Here is a 17,775-nt window from a genome sequence, read left to right as displayed (position 1 = left end):
ATTCTTGTTTCAGCAAATCCAGTTCTCAGAACATAGTGGCAGAGGGAAAGGAGATTGGGCCAGAGTTCCCCTGCACTAATCAAAGTACTTTTATATTGCTGGTTGCGCAACAGCAATAAACTACCTGAATATTGCTCAACACTCCTGAGAAGCCAAGCGTGTACCAGGCATTCTCAGGAAACAAGTAATCTGTCAGTTTACAGAAGGAGTGTGTGATTTGAGGATTTCTGCTTTGTTTTGTTATTTTATTCCAGCCTCTGATTTCTTCCCCTTCTATGCCATAGGTGCCCACTCCTCCCATGGTACAGTTCACCCAGTGCCCACTCCTCCCATGGTACAGTTCACCCAGTGCCCACTCCTCCCAGGGTACAGTTCACCCAGTGCCCACTCCTCCCATGGTGCAGTTCACCCAGTGCCCACTCCTCCCATGGTACAGTTCACCCAGTGCCCACTCCTCCCATGGTACAGTTCACCCAGTGCCCACTCCTCCCATGGTACAGTTCACCCAACGCCCACTCCTCCCATGGTACAGTTCACCCAGTGCCCACTCCTCCCATGGTACAGTTCACCCAGTGCCCACTCCTCTTGTGGTACAGTTCACCCAGTGTCCACTCCTCTTGTGGTACAGTTCACCCAGTGCCCACTCCTCTCATGGTACAGTTCACCCACTGCCCACCCCTCTTGTGGTACAGTTCACCCAGTGCCCACTCCTCTTGTGGTACAGTTCACCCACTGCCCACCCCTCTTGTGGTACAGTTCACCCAGTGCCCACTCCTCTCATGGTACAGTTCACCCAGTGCCCACTCCTCCCATGGTACAGTTCACCCAGTGCCCACTCCTCCCATGGTACAGTTCACCCAGTGCCCACTCTGCTTGTGGTACAGTTCACCCACTGCCCACCCCTCTTGTGGTACAGTTCACCCAGTGTCCACTCCTCTTGTGGTACAGTTCACCCAGTGTCCACTCCTCTTGTGGTACAGTTTTCCCAGTGTCCACTCCTCCCATGGTACAGTTCACCCACTGCCCACTCCTCTTGTGGTACAGTTCAACCACTGCCCACCCCTCTTTCTTCCTACCTGCCTTCCTACTATCCCCAACACCCCTCCCCGCCCCCCCAACCTGCCCAAACCACACCCCACCGCCCCGACAAGGACCCCGGACTTACCTGTTTCCAGGGATCCATTGCTCCTTCTTGTTCCCCGTTGCAGTCCCGGCAAAGCCCACTGACGCGCTCTCGGCACTGCCGGGACTGATGGTGTTGCCAACCAATCTGAACAGCCAGCAACGCCCAAGGGCGGGATTTCTTCCCCAGTGAGGGGCAGAAGATGAATGGGAATGCCGCCACCTGCAAGCTCCCCCCCAAGCCACACACCATCCTGACTTGGAAATATATCGCCGTTCCTTCACTGTCGCTGGGTCCAAATCTTCCCTCCCTCCCTAACGGTGGGTGTACCTACACCACATGGATTACAGTGGCTCACCACCACCTTCTCAAAGGCAATTAGGGTGGGCAATAAATGGTGGCTTAGCCAGCGATGCCTCAATCCCATGAAAGTATTTTTTAAAGTCCCACTCGTCACTTCTTTAGCCTGCCCACAGTGTGTAATGGCTGCGGGGCGGGTCGGCTCCACACCAACTCTGCTTCTGGAGGGAGTGATCTGTCCACTCCACCCTCCCCCACCCCCATGTAATATTCAGCCCATGAAATCTTAAAAATGGCCAGAACTGTCTATGCTGCTGACACGATCACCTGGAGTTGGTACAGGTATTGCCCACTCCACTCGGCTCATCACCAAAGACAAGAATTCACCTTCTCCTGCATATAGTGAGACCTGAAGCCACCTGTTGGATAGGACACTCCAGATGTGGTTCAGATGAGGAACTGTCACAAAATATAACCATGTTGTTCTAAAAGAAAGATCAATGCAGATGTAAAGTAAGTTCTAAGCCAAATGTACCCAAGGAGAATGGTATCAACTGATTTTATGCCTCACCTGGCAGCCAATCCTCCAGGTCGTAGGTTAGAAACTCGTGGCTTGCCATCTTTGTCAGTCCCGCCAGATATTGTCAGCCCCAGAGTGCAACCTTCTTTCTTGATGAGTTCCACCACCGTAACTCCCTTCAGCTCCTCTGTTAGTGAGACACAATGGCAACATACATACTGGTATCATAGTATCACAGTATCTTTACAGTGCAAAGTAGGCCATTCGGCCCATCGAGTCTGCGCTGGCTCTCTGAAACAGCATTCTACCTAGTCCCACTCCCCAATTTTACCCCCATAACTTTGCACATTCTCTCTTTTCAGGTAGCAGTCCAATTCCCTGCCGCCACCACCCTTTCAGGAAGTTTTTTCCAGACTCCAACTCCCTCTCGGTGAAACAATTTTTCCTCACATCACATTTACTCCTTTTGCCAATTATTTTGAATCTGTGCCCTGTAGTTCTTGATGCTCTCTTGATTGGGAACAGTTTCTCACTATTTACCCTGTCCATACCCCTCAGGATCTTGAATACCTCTATCAAGTCTCCTCTCAGCCTTCTTTTCTCCAAGGAAAACAGTCCCAACCTCTCTAACCTATCCTCATAACTACGGTTCTTTAACTCTGGAATCATTCATGAATCTCCTCTCTACTCTCTCCAATGCCTTCACATTGTTCCTAAAATGCGGTGCCCAGAACTGGACGCAGTACTCCAGATGAGGGCTAGCTAGTGTCTTATACAAGTTCAAAATGACCTCCTTACTATTGTACTCAATGCCCCTATTAATAAAGCCTAAGATACTATATGCATTATTAACTGCTCTCTCAACTTGCCCTGCCATCTTCAATGACCTATATACATATACACCGAGGTCCTTCTGTTCCTGCACCGCCTTTAGAGGGTCTCCCTTTATTTTATACTGTCTCACCATATCCTTCCTGCCAAAATGAATCTCCTCACAGTTCTTTGCATTGAACTTCATCTGCCACTTGTCAGCCCAATCCACCAATATGTCTATACCCTTCTGAAGTTCAAGACTATCCCCATCACAGTTGACAACATTTCCACTCTTCGTATCACCTGCATATTTTTAAATCATGCCCTGCACACCACAGTCTAGGTCATTAAAATGTATCAGGAAGAGCAAGGGTCCCAACACTGACCCCTGGGGAACTCCACTACAAACCTTCCTCCAATCTGAAAAAAACATTTATCACTACTCTCTGTTTCCTGTCACTCAGCTAATTTTTTATCCAAGCGCCTACTTTCCCTTTTATTCCATGAGCTAGAATTTTGCTCACAAGTCTGTTGTGTGGCACTGTATCAAATGCCTTTTGAAAATCCATATACACCACATCAACAGCGTTTCCCTTATCAACCTTCTCTGTTACCTCCTCAAAAAACTCCAGCAAGTTAGTTAAAACATGAATTTCCCTTAACGAATCCATTCTGGTTTTCCTTAATTATCCTGCACATGTCTAAGTGACTATTGGTTTTATCCCATACTATAGTTTCCAGAAGTTTCCCTACCACTGAGGTCAAACTGACTGGTCTGTAGTTGCCAGCTTTATCCTTGCACCCCTTTTTGAACAAGGGTGTAACATTTGCAATTCTCCAGTCCTCTGGCACCTCCCCTGTGCATAAGGAAGACTGGACAATTATCACAAGTGCCTTTGCAATTTCCACACTCATTTCCCTCAGTACCCTTAGATGCATCTCATCAGGTTCTGGTACCTTATCTATTTTAAGTAAAGATAGCCTTTCCAACACCTTCCTCTCGATTATAAGTTCTTCTATTGTACCAGTTACTTCCTTTCTCACCTGGACCTGGAAGGCATCTTCTTCCTTTGTAAAGACAGATGCAAAGTATTCATTCAACACCTCAGCCATTTCTCCAGCTTCCACATGCAAGTCCCCTTTTTTTGAGCCTAATCTGCCCTACTCTTTCTTTTACCACCCTTTTATTATTTACATGCTTTTGAAGACCTTGAGATTCCTTTTTATGTTCACTGCCAGCCTCTGTTCATGCTCTCTCCTTGCTTTTCTTATTAGTTTCTTCACTTCCCCTCTGGTCCTTCTATATTCAGCCTGATTCTCTATTGTATTTTCTACCTGACATCTGTCGTACATGCACTTCTTGTTTTCATCTTTACCTCTATCTCTCTTGTCATCCAGGGTGGTCTGGATTTATTTATCCAATCTTTCCCTTTCAAGGGAATATACCTTGACATTGCCTGCAATACTTTTTCTTTGAAGGTGGCCCATTGTTCAGCCACCGTCTTTTCTGCCAACATTTGATTCCAACTCACTTGACTCAGATGCAATCTCATCCCATTGAAGTTGGTTTTCCCCCAGTTAATTATCCCTGCTCTGGATTGTTCCCTGTCCTTTTCCATGATTAACCTAAACCTTATGATACCAATGGTCACTGCCCCTACATGTTCTCCCATTGATGCCTAATCCACTTGGACCAACTCATTCTCCAGAGCAAAGCGTATGTCCTCTTGTTGGACTGGAAACATACTGCTGCAGAAAACTATCCTGAATACATTCCAGGAGCTCTCACCTCGCTTGCCCCTTTGCACTATTCCTATCCCAGTCTATATTTGGATAATTGAAGTCCCCCATTATAATTACTCTATAATTCTTGCACCTCTCTGTAATTTCTTTGCAAGTTTGTTTCTCCACATCCCTTTCACTAGTTGGTGGTCTATATACTACACCAATCAATGTTATTGTACCTTCTTCATTCCTCACATCTAGCCAGAGAGAGTCTGTCCTTGACCCCTCTGGAACATTCTCTCTCTCCAGCACTGTAATGCCATCTTTAATCAATATTGCCGCTCTCCCCTACTTTTCTTCCTTTCCTGACTCTCCTAAACACTTTGTACCCAGGAATATTTAATGCCCAGTCTGCCCTTCTTTGAGCCAGGTCTCTGTTATAGCAATAATATCATAATTCCATATGTCAACCAGTGCCTGCAGTTCACCAATCTTATTAACCACACTCCGTGCATTCACATACATGCACATTAGCCCTGATTTAGACTTTTTTACTTCCCCCCTTATTCTGACCCCATCTAATGACTTACTGTTGCCTACTCCAAATCTATCTACCTTGATACTACTCTCTGATATATCCTCCTTATCAGTTGATACTTCACTACTTGCCACTGCCAGTTTTTCTCCTCCCGTCTCTGAATTTCTCCTCCGGTTCCATCCCCCTGCCAATCTAGTTTAAACCCTCCCCAACAGCAATACCAAACCTCCCCGCAAGAACACTAGTCCCAGTCCTGTTAAGGTGTAACCCGTCCTTCGTGTACAGGTCCCACCTGCCCCAGAACTGTTCCCAATGCCTCAGAAACCTAAAGCCCTCCCTCCTACTCCATTTCTCCAGCCACGTGTTGAACTACTCAATCTTCCTATTATGCTCACTAGCACATGGTACTGGGAGTAATCCTGAAATTACTGCTCTTGTGGTCCTGCTTTTTAATTCCCTTCCTAACTCCCTAAAATCTGCTTTCAGGACCGCATCCTTCTTCCTTCCTATGTCATTGGTCCCATTGTGGACCATCACCTCTGGCTGTTCACTCTCCCCCAAAAGAATGTCCTGCAGCTGCTCTGTGACATCCTTGACCCTGGCACCAGTGAGGCAACATACCATCCTGGAGTCTCGACTCCAGTCACAGAAACATCTGTCTGTTCCCCTAACTATGGAATCTCCTATCGCGATAGCACTTCCACTCTTCCTCCTCCCCTCCTGTGCAGCTGAGCCATCTGTGGTGCCACGGACTTGGCTCTTGCTACAGTGCTCCGAGGAATCATCTCGCTCACCAGTATCCAAAATGGAAAAGTGGTTAGAGAGTGAGATAGCCTCGGGAATTCCTGCACTACTTGTCTGTTTCTCTGGCGGTCACCCATTCCCTCTCTGCCTGTGTACCTCTTAGCTGCATTGTGGCCGTCTCTCTAAACTTGCTAGCCACATAATCCTCAGTCTTGCATATAAGACCATAAGACGTAGGAGCAGAAGTAAGCCATTCGGCCCATCAAGTCTGCTCCGCCATTCAATGAGATCATGGCTGATCTGATAATCCTCAACTCCACTTTCTTGCCTTTTCCCCATAACCCTTGGTTTCCTTACTGATTAAAAATCTGTCAATCTCAGCCTTGAATATACTTAATGACCCAGACTCTACAGCCCTCTGTGGTAAAGAATTCCACAAATTCACTATCCTCTGAGAGAAGAAATTCCTCCTCATATCTGTCTTAAATGTGCGACCCCTTACTCTGAGATTATGCCCTCTGGTCCTAGACTCTCCTACAAGGGGAAACAACCTCTCAGCATCTACCCTGTTAAGCCCCCTAAGAATCTTTTATGTTTCAATAAGGTTGCCTCTCATTCTTCTAAACTCCAACGAGTACAGGCCCAACCTACTCAACCTCTCCTCATAAGAAATTCCCTCCATACCCGGGATCAACCTAGTGAACCTTCTCTGGACTGCCTCCAATGCCAGTATATCTTTCCTTTGATAAGGGGTCCAAAATTGTTCACAGTATTCTAGGTATGGTTTAACTAGTACCTTATATAGTTTTAGCAAGACTTCCCTATTTTTATACTCCATTTCCTTTGAAATAAAGACCAACATTCCATTTGCCTTCCCTATTACCTTCTGAACTTGTATGCTTGGATGCACCAGTGACTCCAGCTGCTACTCAAGCTCCGCAACTCGGAGCTCAAGTTTCTCCAGCTGATGACACTTCCTGCAGATGTAGTCATTGAGGGCACTTTGTACATGCATGACTTCCCACATCCTACAAGATGCACATTCCACATGCACTGACATACCTTAAACTTTATATAATGCGTTTACTGCGGTGTTTATTTACTAATTTACTTTAACTTACTAATTTATTTTAATTATTTTCTTAATTAATTTAGAATAATTCCTATGTATACTATAATTTACTGTGTTTATTAAATGCTAGTACCACCCACAAATACAACTAACAGTTATACATTTCTTAATTACAGAGTTTTGTGTTTTAGGTATTTATTTCAATTATCTTAGTTTAACTATTTTATTTTAATTATTTAATATATTTTTTTAATTTTAAAGTTTTACTTGTTATTTATAGATCTACCTTACTCCTGTGTCCCAAGCTGGCTTTTAACACACTGTCCCTTACACCAAGCGCTTACCAGCCAATAAACCTACTGGTTTCCTGTGCTGTCACAGTTATTTTTTCCACTCAGCCTCTTCAGAAGCTGAAATGCTCCTGACTCCTAACTGCCTCTGCTCCGGTCCCAGGTAGGAAAGACCATGCTCCGATCCCCGGGCTCTATTTATCCTGCTCCCAGCCTCCCGACTGCCTCTGCTCTGGTCCCAGGTAGGAAAGACCATGCTCCGATCCCCGGGCTCTATTTATCCTGCTCCCAGCCTCCCGACTGCCTCTGCTCTGGTCCCAGGTAGGAAAGACCATGCTCCGATCCCCGGGCTCTATTTATCCTGCTCCCAGGCTCCCGACTGCCTGTGCTCCGGTCCCAGGTAGGAAAAAAGCGCATGCTATCAGACCATAGCACGTCACAGACTCATACAGCTCAGACGTAGCCCAGTTGACTTATTGTGCTCTTTGAAAGAGCTACCAATTAGTACCATTCATTTGCTGTATCTCCATAGGTCTGGAACTATTTTCCTTTTCAATATCCAATTCCCCTTTTGAAAGTCAGTATTGAATCTGCTTCCACTACTCTTTCAGGCAACATATTTCAGATCATAACAACTCGCTGTGTAAGAAATTTTTTCTCAGTCCCAGGCACCCCCCACCCGGGTTTCTGCCAATTAGCTGTTCATGTTATAGAAGTGTTTGACTGTGTTCACACTGCAGCAAGGCAGCGATAAGGAGATCAAAGACAGATAAACACTCAGCGGTCTGAAAACAGATTGACAACTACCTGACAGTAAGGGACCATTCTCTTCCTTTTTGCCTCTCTGACTCGAACGTTAGTCAAACACAAAACAGCAACAACGACACTTTAGTTAAACTCAATGATCTGCTAAGGTTTCAGCAGATGCAGGAAAGCTGAAACAAAGACAGGAAATGCTGGAAATACTCAGCAGGTCAGGCAGCATCTGTGGAGAGAGAAACTGAGATAACGCTTCAGGTGAACATTTGCAATGTTAACTCTGCTTCCCTTTCCACAGATGCTGCCTGACCTGTTGAGTATTTCCAGAAAAATTTCTGCCCATATTTCAACGTTCTGCTGCACTCTCCGCACATCGAACCGCTATTGAGGGAGCAGGCCGGGGATTTGAAATTCTGCATTCAGTCAATGTGCAGTTTTCCCACCTGCTCACTTCAGTGGAAAGCTGCCCTGCTGGCAAAAGGCAGAAGTAAATGCACGCAGGCCACGGAGCTCATGGAGTACTGCAAAGATGTGGACTGCCCAGAGGTGGACAGTCAATGCCAGCCTAGTGCCTCAGGGTGGCATCCACAGTGCCTTTCAAAAATCTGTACCAAATGTGAGCACTGGCATGAAATATGGCACAACGCCATCCAACGGAATCTTCTCTTGCTCACATGGTGAGCTCAGAGATGCCACCAGTGTTGGGTGAGGTGGGGGGAGCAATTGGAGAGGAAATGACAACATTCTTCCCCACCCTCCCAGCTCAACCCTCCAGACAATTGCAGGTCTTCATTGTGGCTTTTTGCCTCCATTTCACTCGCAGGAAAACCTGTTGCCCATCTTTGGCCTCCGAATCCAGCCTGTGAGTCCTGTATGGTTCTGGGCTCGACCTTGGGTCTAAGTCAGTCGGCATTCCCCCTGTTCTAAGCTCAGTCCCCATCCCGTCCAACTAGCCAAATCTCCAGTTTGACCGCAACCCCCCTCCCTGCCCCGCCCAATCAGCCAAGTCAAACTCCTCCACTGAGTGCTGCACCTACTCTGCAGTTAGGTGGATGCCCTGGGGACTGGGAAGCTGAGGCAAGGGTGTAACACTCTGCCACCGCACTGATGTCAGCTCTCTACCTGGTATGCTCTGCCTCCTTGTGCACACTGTTGTTTCCACTGCTGCCGTTTCTTTCCTCCCCTTTGCGTAAGGGCCATCATCTGCAATCAAACACACAAGGCTGGAGTTAGAGAATGAGTTCACAGTCTGGCAGAGTTTTCAGTCCCACCCTCTCTGCTTTGGCAAAGCTGCACTCACACCGTAAATCCAAGTCAGGCCACCGTGTTCATAGCTACCGTCTGCATGCCCACTTGCTTATACTGATGCGGCACGGAAACATGTGGCAGCTACCAGCCATGGCTCAGTTTGGTAGCACTCTCAACTCCGAATCAGGCGGTCATGGGTTGAAGCCCCACTCCAACAAATTGAGCACAAAATCCTACCTGGTTTGCCACAGTGCACCACTAAGGGAATGCTGCTCTGTTGGAGGTGCTGCCTTTTGCATAAGATGTTGAACGCAGCCTGGGTCAACCCTCTCAGTTAATTGTGACACACTGAGATCCCACAATCAGCAATGTGACCATGATCAGCTAATCTGATTTGGTGATGTTGGTTTTTAAAGAATAGAAAAACTTTCATTTACATAGCGCTTTTCACAACTTCCAGATGTCTAAAGTGCTTTACTGCCAGTGAGATATCTTTTTGAAATATGTTGTAATGTAGGAAACTCAGCAGCCAATTTACACTCAGCAAACTCCCAGAAACAGCAATGTAATCATGACCAGATAATTTGTTTTTCTTCTGTGACATTGATTGAGGGATAAATATTGGCCAGGACACTGGGCAAAGCTCCCCATTGAAATAGCGCATCCACCCAAGCAGGCAGATGGGGCCCTTGGTTTAATAGCTCATCCGAAAGACAGCACCTCTGACAGTGCAGCACTCACTCAGTAATGCGCGGCAGTGTCAACGTTGGTTTTTATGCTCAAGCCCTGGAGCAAGTCTTGAACCTGGAATCCTGGGATTCGGAGACGAGAGTGCTACCACCTGAGCCACGTCTGGCTGACACAGCTAAATATTGGCCAGGCCACCAGGGAGAACCTACCTGCTCTTCTTTGAAGTTGTGTCATGGGAGCTTTTCCATCTATCTGAGAGGAGAGACGGGGCCTAGGCTTGATGTCTCATCCAAAAAGTGGCACTTGCCTGACACGGAGGCCCAGCTGTGTCCAGGAGGTTACAAAGAGAAAGTTACCTGCATTTTAATGGCTAAACTTACTCAGCTTTGAGAAATGGTTAAGTTGCATCTCTGTTGTTTTTCATAACGAAGGAACGTAGGGAAATTAAGCTCTCTCAAAGTGAAAACTGCTCATTTGTGTATTTTATGTAAAATAGAGCAGCTCTTGGTGTGTCTGAGCACCCTTTATTTTTCCTTCTGTAAAGAGAAGGGTGATACCAACTCCTGTGGAGAAAATTAAGGGACACTCTGGCATGGCAGTCCAGTGGGAGCAGGAGGGGAGGGGCTGCCAGGAATACGAGAGCAGGTGAACAGGAAGATAGCGGGTACTGCGCTTACGCAAGATTTAAAGGACCAATTTACAGGTAAAACAGTGTCCCAGCAGCATTTGACATGGGATACGGGATAGTGGCCTCAAATACGGAATAATCCCGTAAAATAAGGGATGGTTGGTCACGCTGGTAAAGAAAGGGAATGTATGTGGTGGCATGTACAATATTTTAGCTGCCACTAGATGGAGCAAGATGCCGATCACAGGCCCTGCTACCATTGAACCAGATGTTTGGCAGTGATGTGCTCTCCAGATTGTGCTGCACTTGGGGTTCACTTACAGATGTGACCAGAGGTGCTGAACCTGAGAAAATACCTTGTGTAAAATCCCCCAAATTATGACGTGAAGCTACACCATTGTTCTAATCCCTGAAGAATACCAAGAAATAGTTATAAAGCAAGGACTCCCACTGGAAAAGGTAAAGATGGTGTGAGGTAAAGCCTGCTGAGTCACAGTGGCTGCCCAATCTAAAGCACCATTAGTGAATCTTTACTTAGCCTATGGTATTGAAGGCAACATTGATTTCTTATTGATTTTTTTCCTGAATGGCAGACATAATGGGTGACAACTCAATGTCATCCGTACTTTAAAGCTCTTCCCTTGGACGATAGTATGACACAGCGGAAGAATTAACAGTCTGACAGGCCTCAATGTGAGCACTCCTTCCATGTCCCTCAACATCTTTATCCCAGCCAACAGCCTGACAGAATAGGAGGGTTTTATGGGCTCCCACAGCCCATGCAGTGAGTGGGGAAGAGGACAGCTACAGCCAGTAAGTATGTCAACCCAGAGTTCAGAGCCAGAACTCAAGTTTCCGCCAACTGGGACTCTCAGAGAACGTGATTTGACTCAGAGGCGAGAATGCTAGGACTAAGCCAAAGTCTCTTTCTGTCCAGATGATAACACAGTAACAGGAGCTCAGGAGGTCACATTAAATCAGGTTAATGAACCCATTAAAAAAGCAAACAAAGCGCTGGGGTACATTTCTAGAGATATAGAATTGAATCGCAGCGATGTTTAAAGTTGTGTGGAAACCTTGGTTGAAAGACACTTGGAATACTGTGATCAGTTCTAGTCTCCATGTATACAGAGGCATTGGAGAAGGCACACATTAGATTCACAAGGACAATACCAGAACTGAGAGGATATATTTATAGAAAATTAAGGCGGAGCAGGCTGGGGCTTTTTTCCCTCGAAAAGGGAAGACTGAGGTTTGGAAATCTTTAAGGTTATGAAAGAGTTTGATAGGGTAGACAAAGAGGAAAGGTTTTCACTTATGGGGAGCCCAAAACTAGAAAGAGTAAGTGTACAGTAGATTAGTTACTGGTAAATCCAGTAGGGAATTCAGGAAAAACTTCTTTACTGAGAGAATGGGGAGAATGTGCAAAGTACTAACACAAGGGGAAGCTGAGGTCAATAGTGTAGATGAATTTAAGGGGAAGGAGGGAGAAAGTAATAGACAATCATGCTGATAGATAAAGAGGGGAGCAGGAGACCCTTCTACAGTTTAAGTTTCTGCATAATGGAGTTAAGGAGCGTGTTTCTGTGCTCTAGACTCTATGTGAACTCACCAAAGGTTTTGCAGCATATACCAATAAACTGGTTTCCAGATCAGCAAAATAATTACATTGGCCTCAAACTCAGATTAAAGGCCAGGGAGTAATGAAAATACATGGGGCGGAATTTAACGGCCCCGTCACAGCAGGGTCGAGGTAGTAAAATGCGGTGAGGCATTCAAATGTCCATTGACTCAGTGGGACTGGAAAACCCCATTGACGGGGGAGGGGACTGTAAAATTCCACCCATTGAGAATGTGATCGCCCTGATAGATTAGCAGGGATAATCTTCAATTCGTTATCTCAGACCAGCAAGTGACTCCACACAGCTCCATTGGCAACAATGTCCGACTGTGCCTTACAGATAAAATTTCCCAGCCTACCTAAGAGAGAGGAACAAAGAAACATAGGACTAAGGAGCAGGAATAGGCCATTCGGCCCTTCGAGCCTGCTCTATCATTCAATAAATTCATGGCTGATCTGGTTGTGGTCTCAGCTCCACTTTCCTGTCTGTCCCCCATGGTCCTTGACTCTCTTGTCTATCAAAAAATCTATCTGCCTCTGCCTTGAGTAAATTCAGTGACCCAGCCTCTACTGTACTACGGGGAAGAGAATTCCACACAATAGTGACCCTCTGAGAGAAAATATTCTCCTCATTTCCATCTTAAAAGGGAGATCTCTTATTCTTAATCTGTGTCCCCTTGTTTTAGTCTCTCACACAAGTGGAAATATCCTCTGGGTATCCACCCTGTCAAGTCCCCTCAGGATCTTATATCAATAAGATCACCTCTCAATCTTCTAAACTCCAGTGGGTACAGGCCCAACCTGTTCAACCTTTCTTCATAAAATAAGCCACTCATCCCATGAATGAGTCAAGTGAACTTTCTCTGAACTGCTTCTAAAGGTTTTTTTTAAACATCTAACAGAAGGCTGGTGAGATTTGGCACGGACCCAGAAGTGCAAGATGAAGTAGTCCACTGATATGGTCAAGAATGTGAACAAGTGCTACCTTTCTGAAGGCAGCAGATATTGTGCTCATGCTGAATCCACCAACACACAGCAAAGTCTCCTTATCCTCAACCCTATCAGGTTACTCAAGCAAATGAGGGCAACGGTTACTGCTACAAGAGGAAACCACGGAGGGAGCATTCCCTCTGGTCGCTGTGTGATACAGATAAGCTAAACGCAAGGAAGATTTAGTCTGATTGCTTGTTCCACTGAAAATGTGAACGTGTTCTTCCAACAGCTTGTCAGATTTCACTAAAAATGGGAAATCTTCCCACTCAGTTTGCAAATACTCTGAAAACTCACAGTGACTAGGGAAGCTCCTCCACACTTACACCACATCTGCAGGAGAAAACATCACACTGTGCCTGGGAGCTTGAGGAAGATGATGATGTTTCATTGCAGATGGACAGCCAGCTAGACCTCTGACTGATCTGTTGGCTGTATCTCATGAAATCTCCACAGCAGGAGGGACCTCCAGCAGAAGGGGAGGATGGGGACCTCCCGCAGGTGGATTTTGAGATGAACATAGGGAAATTAAGAACAGGAGTAGACCAATCGGCCTGTCAAGCCTGGTCTGGCTATGCAATCAGATCATGGTTGAACACCCTAGCACAACAAAAATCTACTGAAAGCTCCAATTAACGCTTAACACCCACAGTCTCATGGAGGAGAGAGTTCCAGAATGTTAATACATTTGGAATGAAAAAATGCTTCCTGATTTCCCTCCTGAATGGTCCAGCTCTAATTCTAAGGTTACTTCACCTTGTTCTTAATGCCCCACCAGAGAAAATCATTTTTTGCCCTCTGGAATGTGGCAAGCACCAGCATTTGTTGCCCATCCCTAATTGCCCTTAAACTGAGTGACTTCCAAGGCCATTTCAGAGGGCAGTTAAGAGTCAACCACATTGCTGTGGGTCTGGAGTCACATGCAGGCCAGACTGGGTAAGGACTGCAGATTTCCTGCCCTAAAGGGCATTAGTGAACCAGATGGGTTTTTACAACAATTGATGACAGTTTCATGATCACCATTATTGAAACCAGCTATATTGCAGATTTATTAATTGTATTTAAATTGCACCGGGTGCCATTTGAACCCATGCCCCTCAGAGCATTAGCCTCAGCCTCTAGATTATTAGATAGACAGATAGAATGTCCAATGACATTACTACTATGCCACCACCTCCCCATCCTTTCACCACATTTAACGTGTTAAACATCTCAATCAGATCACTGACCCAATCCCTGATATGCAGGAGAATGCAAGTCGAGTTTATGCAACATGTCTTGATAATTTTAACCCTCTAAGTGCTGGACAGTATTACAGAACACATTGGGGATGACAGCAGTGGATAAGTGAAATACCGTTAAGAAAATATTATTGCGAATGCAGTGAAAACTGTTCTGATGGTCACATTTTTAAAAAAACCTAGGATTGAGTTTAAAGACTGTACTTAAAATGGCTCTAAGCTACCAGAGGGAATTGTGGATTTCAGGCTGGGTCTCCTCTTCCAAGAAGACAAAGCAGAATCCTTAGTTTAATTATGGTTACTGTGATCTCGCCCAAGAGATAATGAAGTTTTGTTGACGCCTTATTACAAGAATGTAAATTGTGCCTTGGCCAGGTCAAAAGCTCCCACAGGTAGGAGAAGGGCGGTTTGAAGTGTCAATGCCTTATTTGGGAGGTGACTCGGCATTGTTGTACAGGTCACATGATAATGGCAGCCATCTTAGCTCCTGCAAAAAAACATTGAAAAGGGCAGGAAACTCTGAGAAAGAAGCCATCTTCTGAGAAGCAGACAAGAGTTTCAACACAGGGAGAAAGGGACCAAGAAGCACAGCCATCAAACTGCTGTAATTAACCAGCCAAATAAGGGCCACACCGCAGTTCCTGTTGTAAAGTGTGTTTGGTGTCTCACTAAGAGGTCCGGGGGCTTGTATGGTTGAACGTGGGCCTGAACTTTGCAGAGTGGCACTCAGAGATAGAGTGCCACTCTGCTCCTACTTCCTTACCTTGAAGTTTTTCCTTTCCTGCCTCGGCCGGCCTCCTGTCTCAGGCCAAGCGAGGGTAGTGCACTCCTGAAGCCTTCAGTCAAGCACTGCTGAATCGGGCTGAAGGAGGCCGCGCCCCCTTTTTTAAGGCACTGGTTGCTGTAAATTAGGGAAGTTTGAAGGTCCAGCCACTTTCAAGCCACGGAGAAGGTAGGTTTTCCAGGTAAGTGGTTAGAATTTGGGGTGGGGAGGGGCGTCGGCCAGTCGGAGGGGTGGGGGGGATGGGTGGAGGAGGAGTTCAGTCAATCAAGGGGGTCTTGGGGGCAGTGGTTCGGCCAGTCCGGGGAGTTGAGGGGGTAGTCAGGGGTTGGGGGAAGGTCCATGGGGGGACATGTTGTCCCTGGGGTTGGGGGGTGGGGGAGTGCCATGGTGTGGTGGGGGCAGAACCATGGGGGGAGTTTTTGGGGAGTAGGGGGAGACCCCTGGGGGCTTGGGGGTGTCCCATGGGAGTCGATGTGGGTCTGTACAATAGTTACCCAGAAGCTAGAAATAGTTTTAATTCTTCTACCTTTCTCTAAGTGACTATTGATGCAACAGAGTCAGAACTATAAGTTTGCAACTTAAATCACATTTTCGGATGGTTCCCAGCGTAGGGCAATTGCCCAGTGGAAGTTTGCACTTCCTGGGCAATTGCTGTGCAATCCTTACCTGGGAACCTTTGGAGTGGAGGGGAGGGGGGGGTTAGTGGAGGGGAGGGGGGGGGGTTAGTGGAGGGGAGGGGGGGGGGTTAGTGGAGGGGAGGGGGGGGGTTAGTGGAGGGGAGGGGGGGGTTAGTGGAGGGGAGGGGGGGGTTAGTGGAGGGGAGGGGGGGGGTTAGTGGAGGGGAGGGGGGGGGTTAGTGGAGGGGAGGGGGGGGGTTAGTGGAGGGGAGGGGGGGGTTAGTGGAGGGGAGGGGGGGGTTAGTGGAGGGGGGGGGGGTTAGTGGAGGGGAGGGGGGGGTTAGTGGAGGGGAGGGGGGGGTTAGTGGAGGGGAGGGGGGGGTTAGTGGAGGGGAGGGGGGGGTTAGTGGAGGGGAGGGGGGGGTTAGTGGAGGGGAGGGGGGGGTTAGTGGAGGGGGGGGTTAGTGAAGGGGAGGGGGGGGTTAGTGGAGGGGAGGGGGGGGTTAGTGGAGGGGAGGGGGGGGTTAGTGGAGGGGAGGGGGGGTTAGTGGAGGGGAGGGGAGGGGGGGGAGAGGAGGGGGAGGGGGAGAGGGGAGAGGGAGGGGTGGTTCCTCCAGTGCATCTTTGGGGTACCCCCCAGTTACGATGTCCTGGAGCTCAGAAGTTACAGCCCAAACCATTGATTGGTAACCGATAAACTACTTACATCTCCAAGGTGCAGCCCTGCAGGGGTGCTGTCTCCATGCTGGCTCCTTCCAGACTCCACCACACACAGTGTACCACACACAGTGTACCATCATGTGACTCTCTATGGGTGGTACTGTTCTCCAGTCCAACATTAACCCTCACTCTGTCAAACACCCTTACACTACAGTTACAAGAGAACAAAAGAAACTCCTCCTCTACCTAATTCCATTTACAAGGTACCTGTGAAAGCAACCTCTGGCAATTCGACAGTGGAAGCCATCGCAGCTGCAGGAACATCTCCACAACCTCAAGACCTTCATTTCAGACAATGCAACGTCTCAACTTCAAAACATATCAGGCCTACACCGACTATGGACTAATCTAGACTCTTGTTTATAAGTATTGTTTTATCTTCATTTTATCTTCAGCTGTAACTAGTCCTTTGTGCTGTGACCGAAGGCAGAGGTCCCAGAGTACCAAAAATTTAAATAACTTAATGCATATGCAGCACCACGGATGTGTTAGTAACTTAGATATCTGTTCTTAGGTAATCCCAGAGCAATAGAATGAAATAAACTAACCTTTTCTTTTTTAAGTAAAAAGCCTTTGCTGCTGGGTTATTTTAAATTGAATTCTTCACTTCACGCATGTAGGAAAATAGACACACACACAAATATATTGTTTATGGATGACTTTGGGGAAAGACCTCTTAAAGTGTCCATGACAATAGGAAGATGGAGCCTAATATGGACAACAGATATTAATGTTAATATTATTAATAACATTGTATATATAATAATCTTAATAAAGGAAGATCGAACTTTCATCAAGTATAAATCCTCAGGGAGACAAGAGTTAGGTTAAGGAGGTTAAAAAGCTGGTCACGAACTACCACACTGAATCGAGACTGAATACAGGAAATACAAAGCAAAATGTAAAAGACTTGAATGAAATATATTCATAGTAAACAAGTAGTCAGGGAAACGGTGCAGCCCACAGAGAAATAGCTTGATAAGCTAGAGGTCTTTAACTTCAAAAAGGAATGTCTCAGATGTTTCCCAGATATTAAACAATAAAACAGATACTTAACAGGTTAAACCTGTGAGCATAGATTCAGGATAGAGATGAGCAATTCTGGGAGAAATGTTGGGAAATATGTTTCTAGATTCGGGGAGTATTGAGCTGCAGTATAATGTGAGGAGTTAAAACAAACAACTTAAGTCGATGGTTTAAAACTCAGAGCAAGAGTCCATTCACGCTGAGCGGGAGTGGGTTATTGTTCCCATAGGAATGTTACAGGAATTCCACAGTAGCATATTTTCTGGAAATGTCCACAGCAACAGAATACTAAAAGTCCAGTCCCGCAAGAATTCATCCGCTGCAAT

General features: G+C 46.5%; 1 protein-coding gene across 1 annotated transcript in view; it reads right to left on the bottom strand.

Annotated features, from left to right (window-relative positions):
- Positions 1-17,775, bottom strand: part of grip2b (glutamate receptor interacting protein 2b) — a 185,655-nt gene that overhangs the window by 115,915 nt on the left and 51,965 nt on the right. The window contains exons 2-3 of the mRNA XM_078542930.1: positions 9,007-9,087; positions 1,995-2,130 (exon numbers count right to left, since the gene is read on the bottom strand). Of these exons, the coding sequence (XP_078399056.1) occupies positions 1,995-2,130; positions 9,007-9,087 (217 nt within the window). The remainder of the gene's footprint in view (positions 1-1,994; positions 2,131-9,006; positions 9,088-17,775) is intronic.

Source organism: Cetorhinus maximus, chromosome 6 (genome assembly GCF_964194155.1).
Source record: "Cetorhinus maximus chromosome 6, sCetMax3.hap1.1, whole genome shotgun sequence".
NCBI classification, from domain to species: Eukaryota; Metazoa; Chordata; class Chondrichthyes; order Lamniformes; family Cetorhinidae; genus Cetorhinus; species Cetorhinus maximus.
This window is presented reverse-complemented; position numbering and strand designations above follow the sequence as displayed.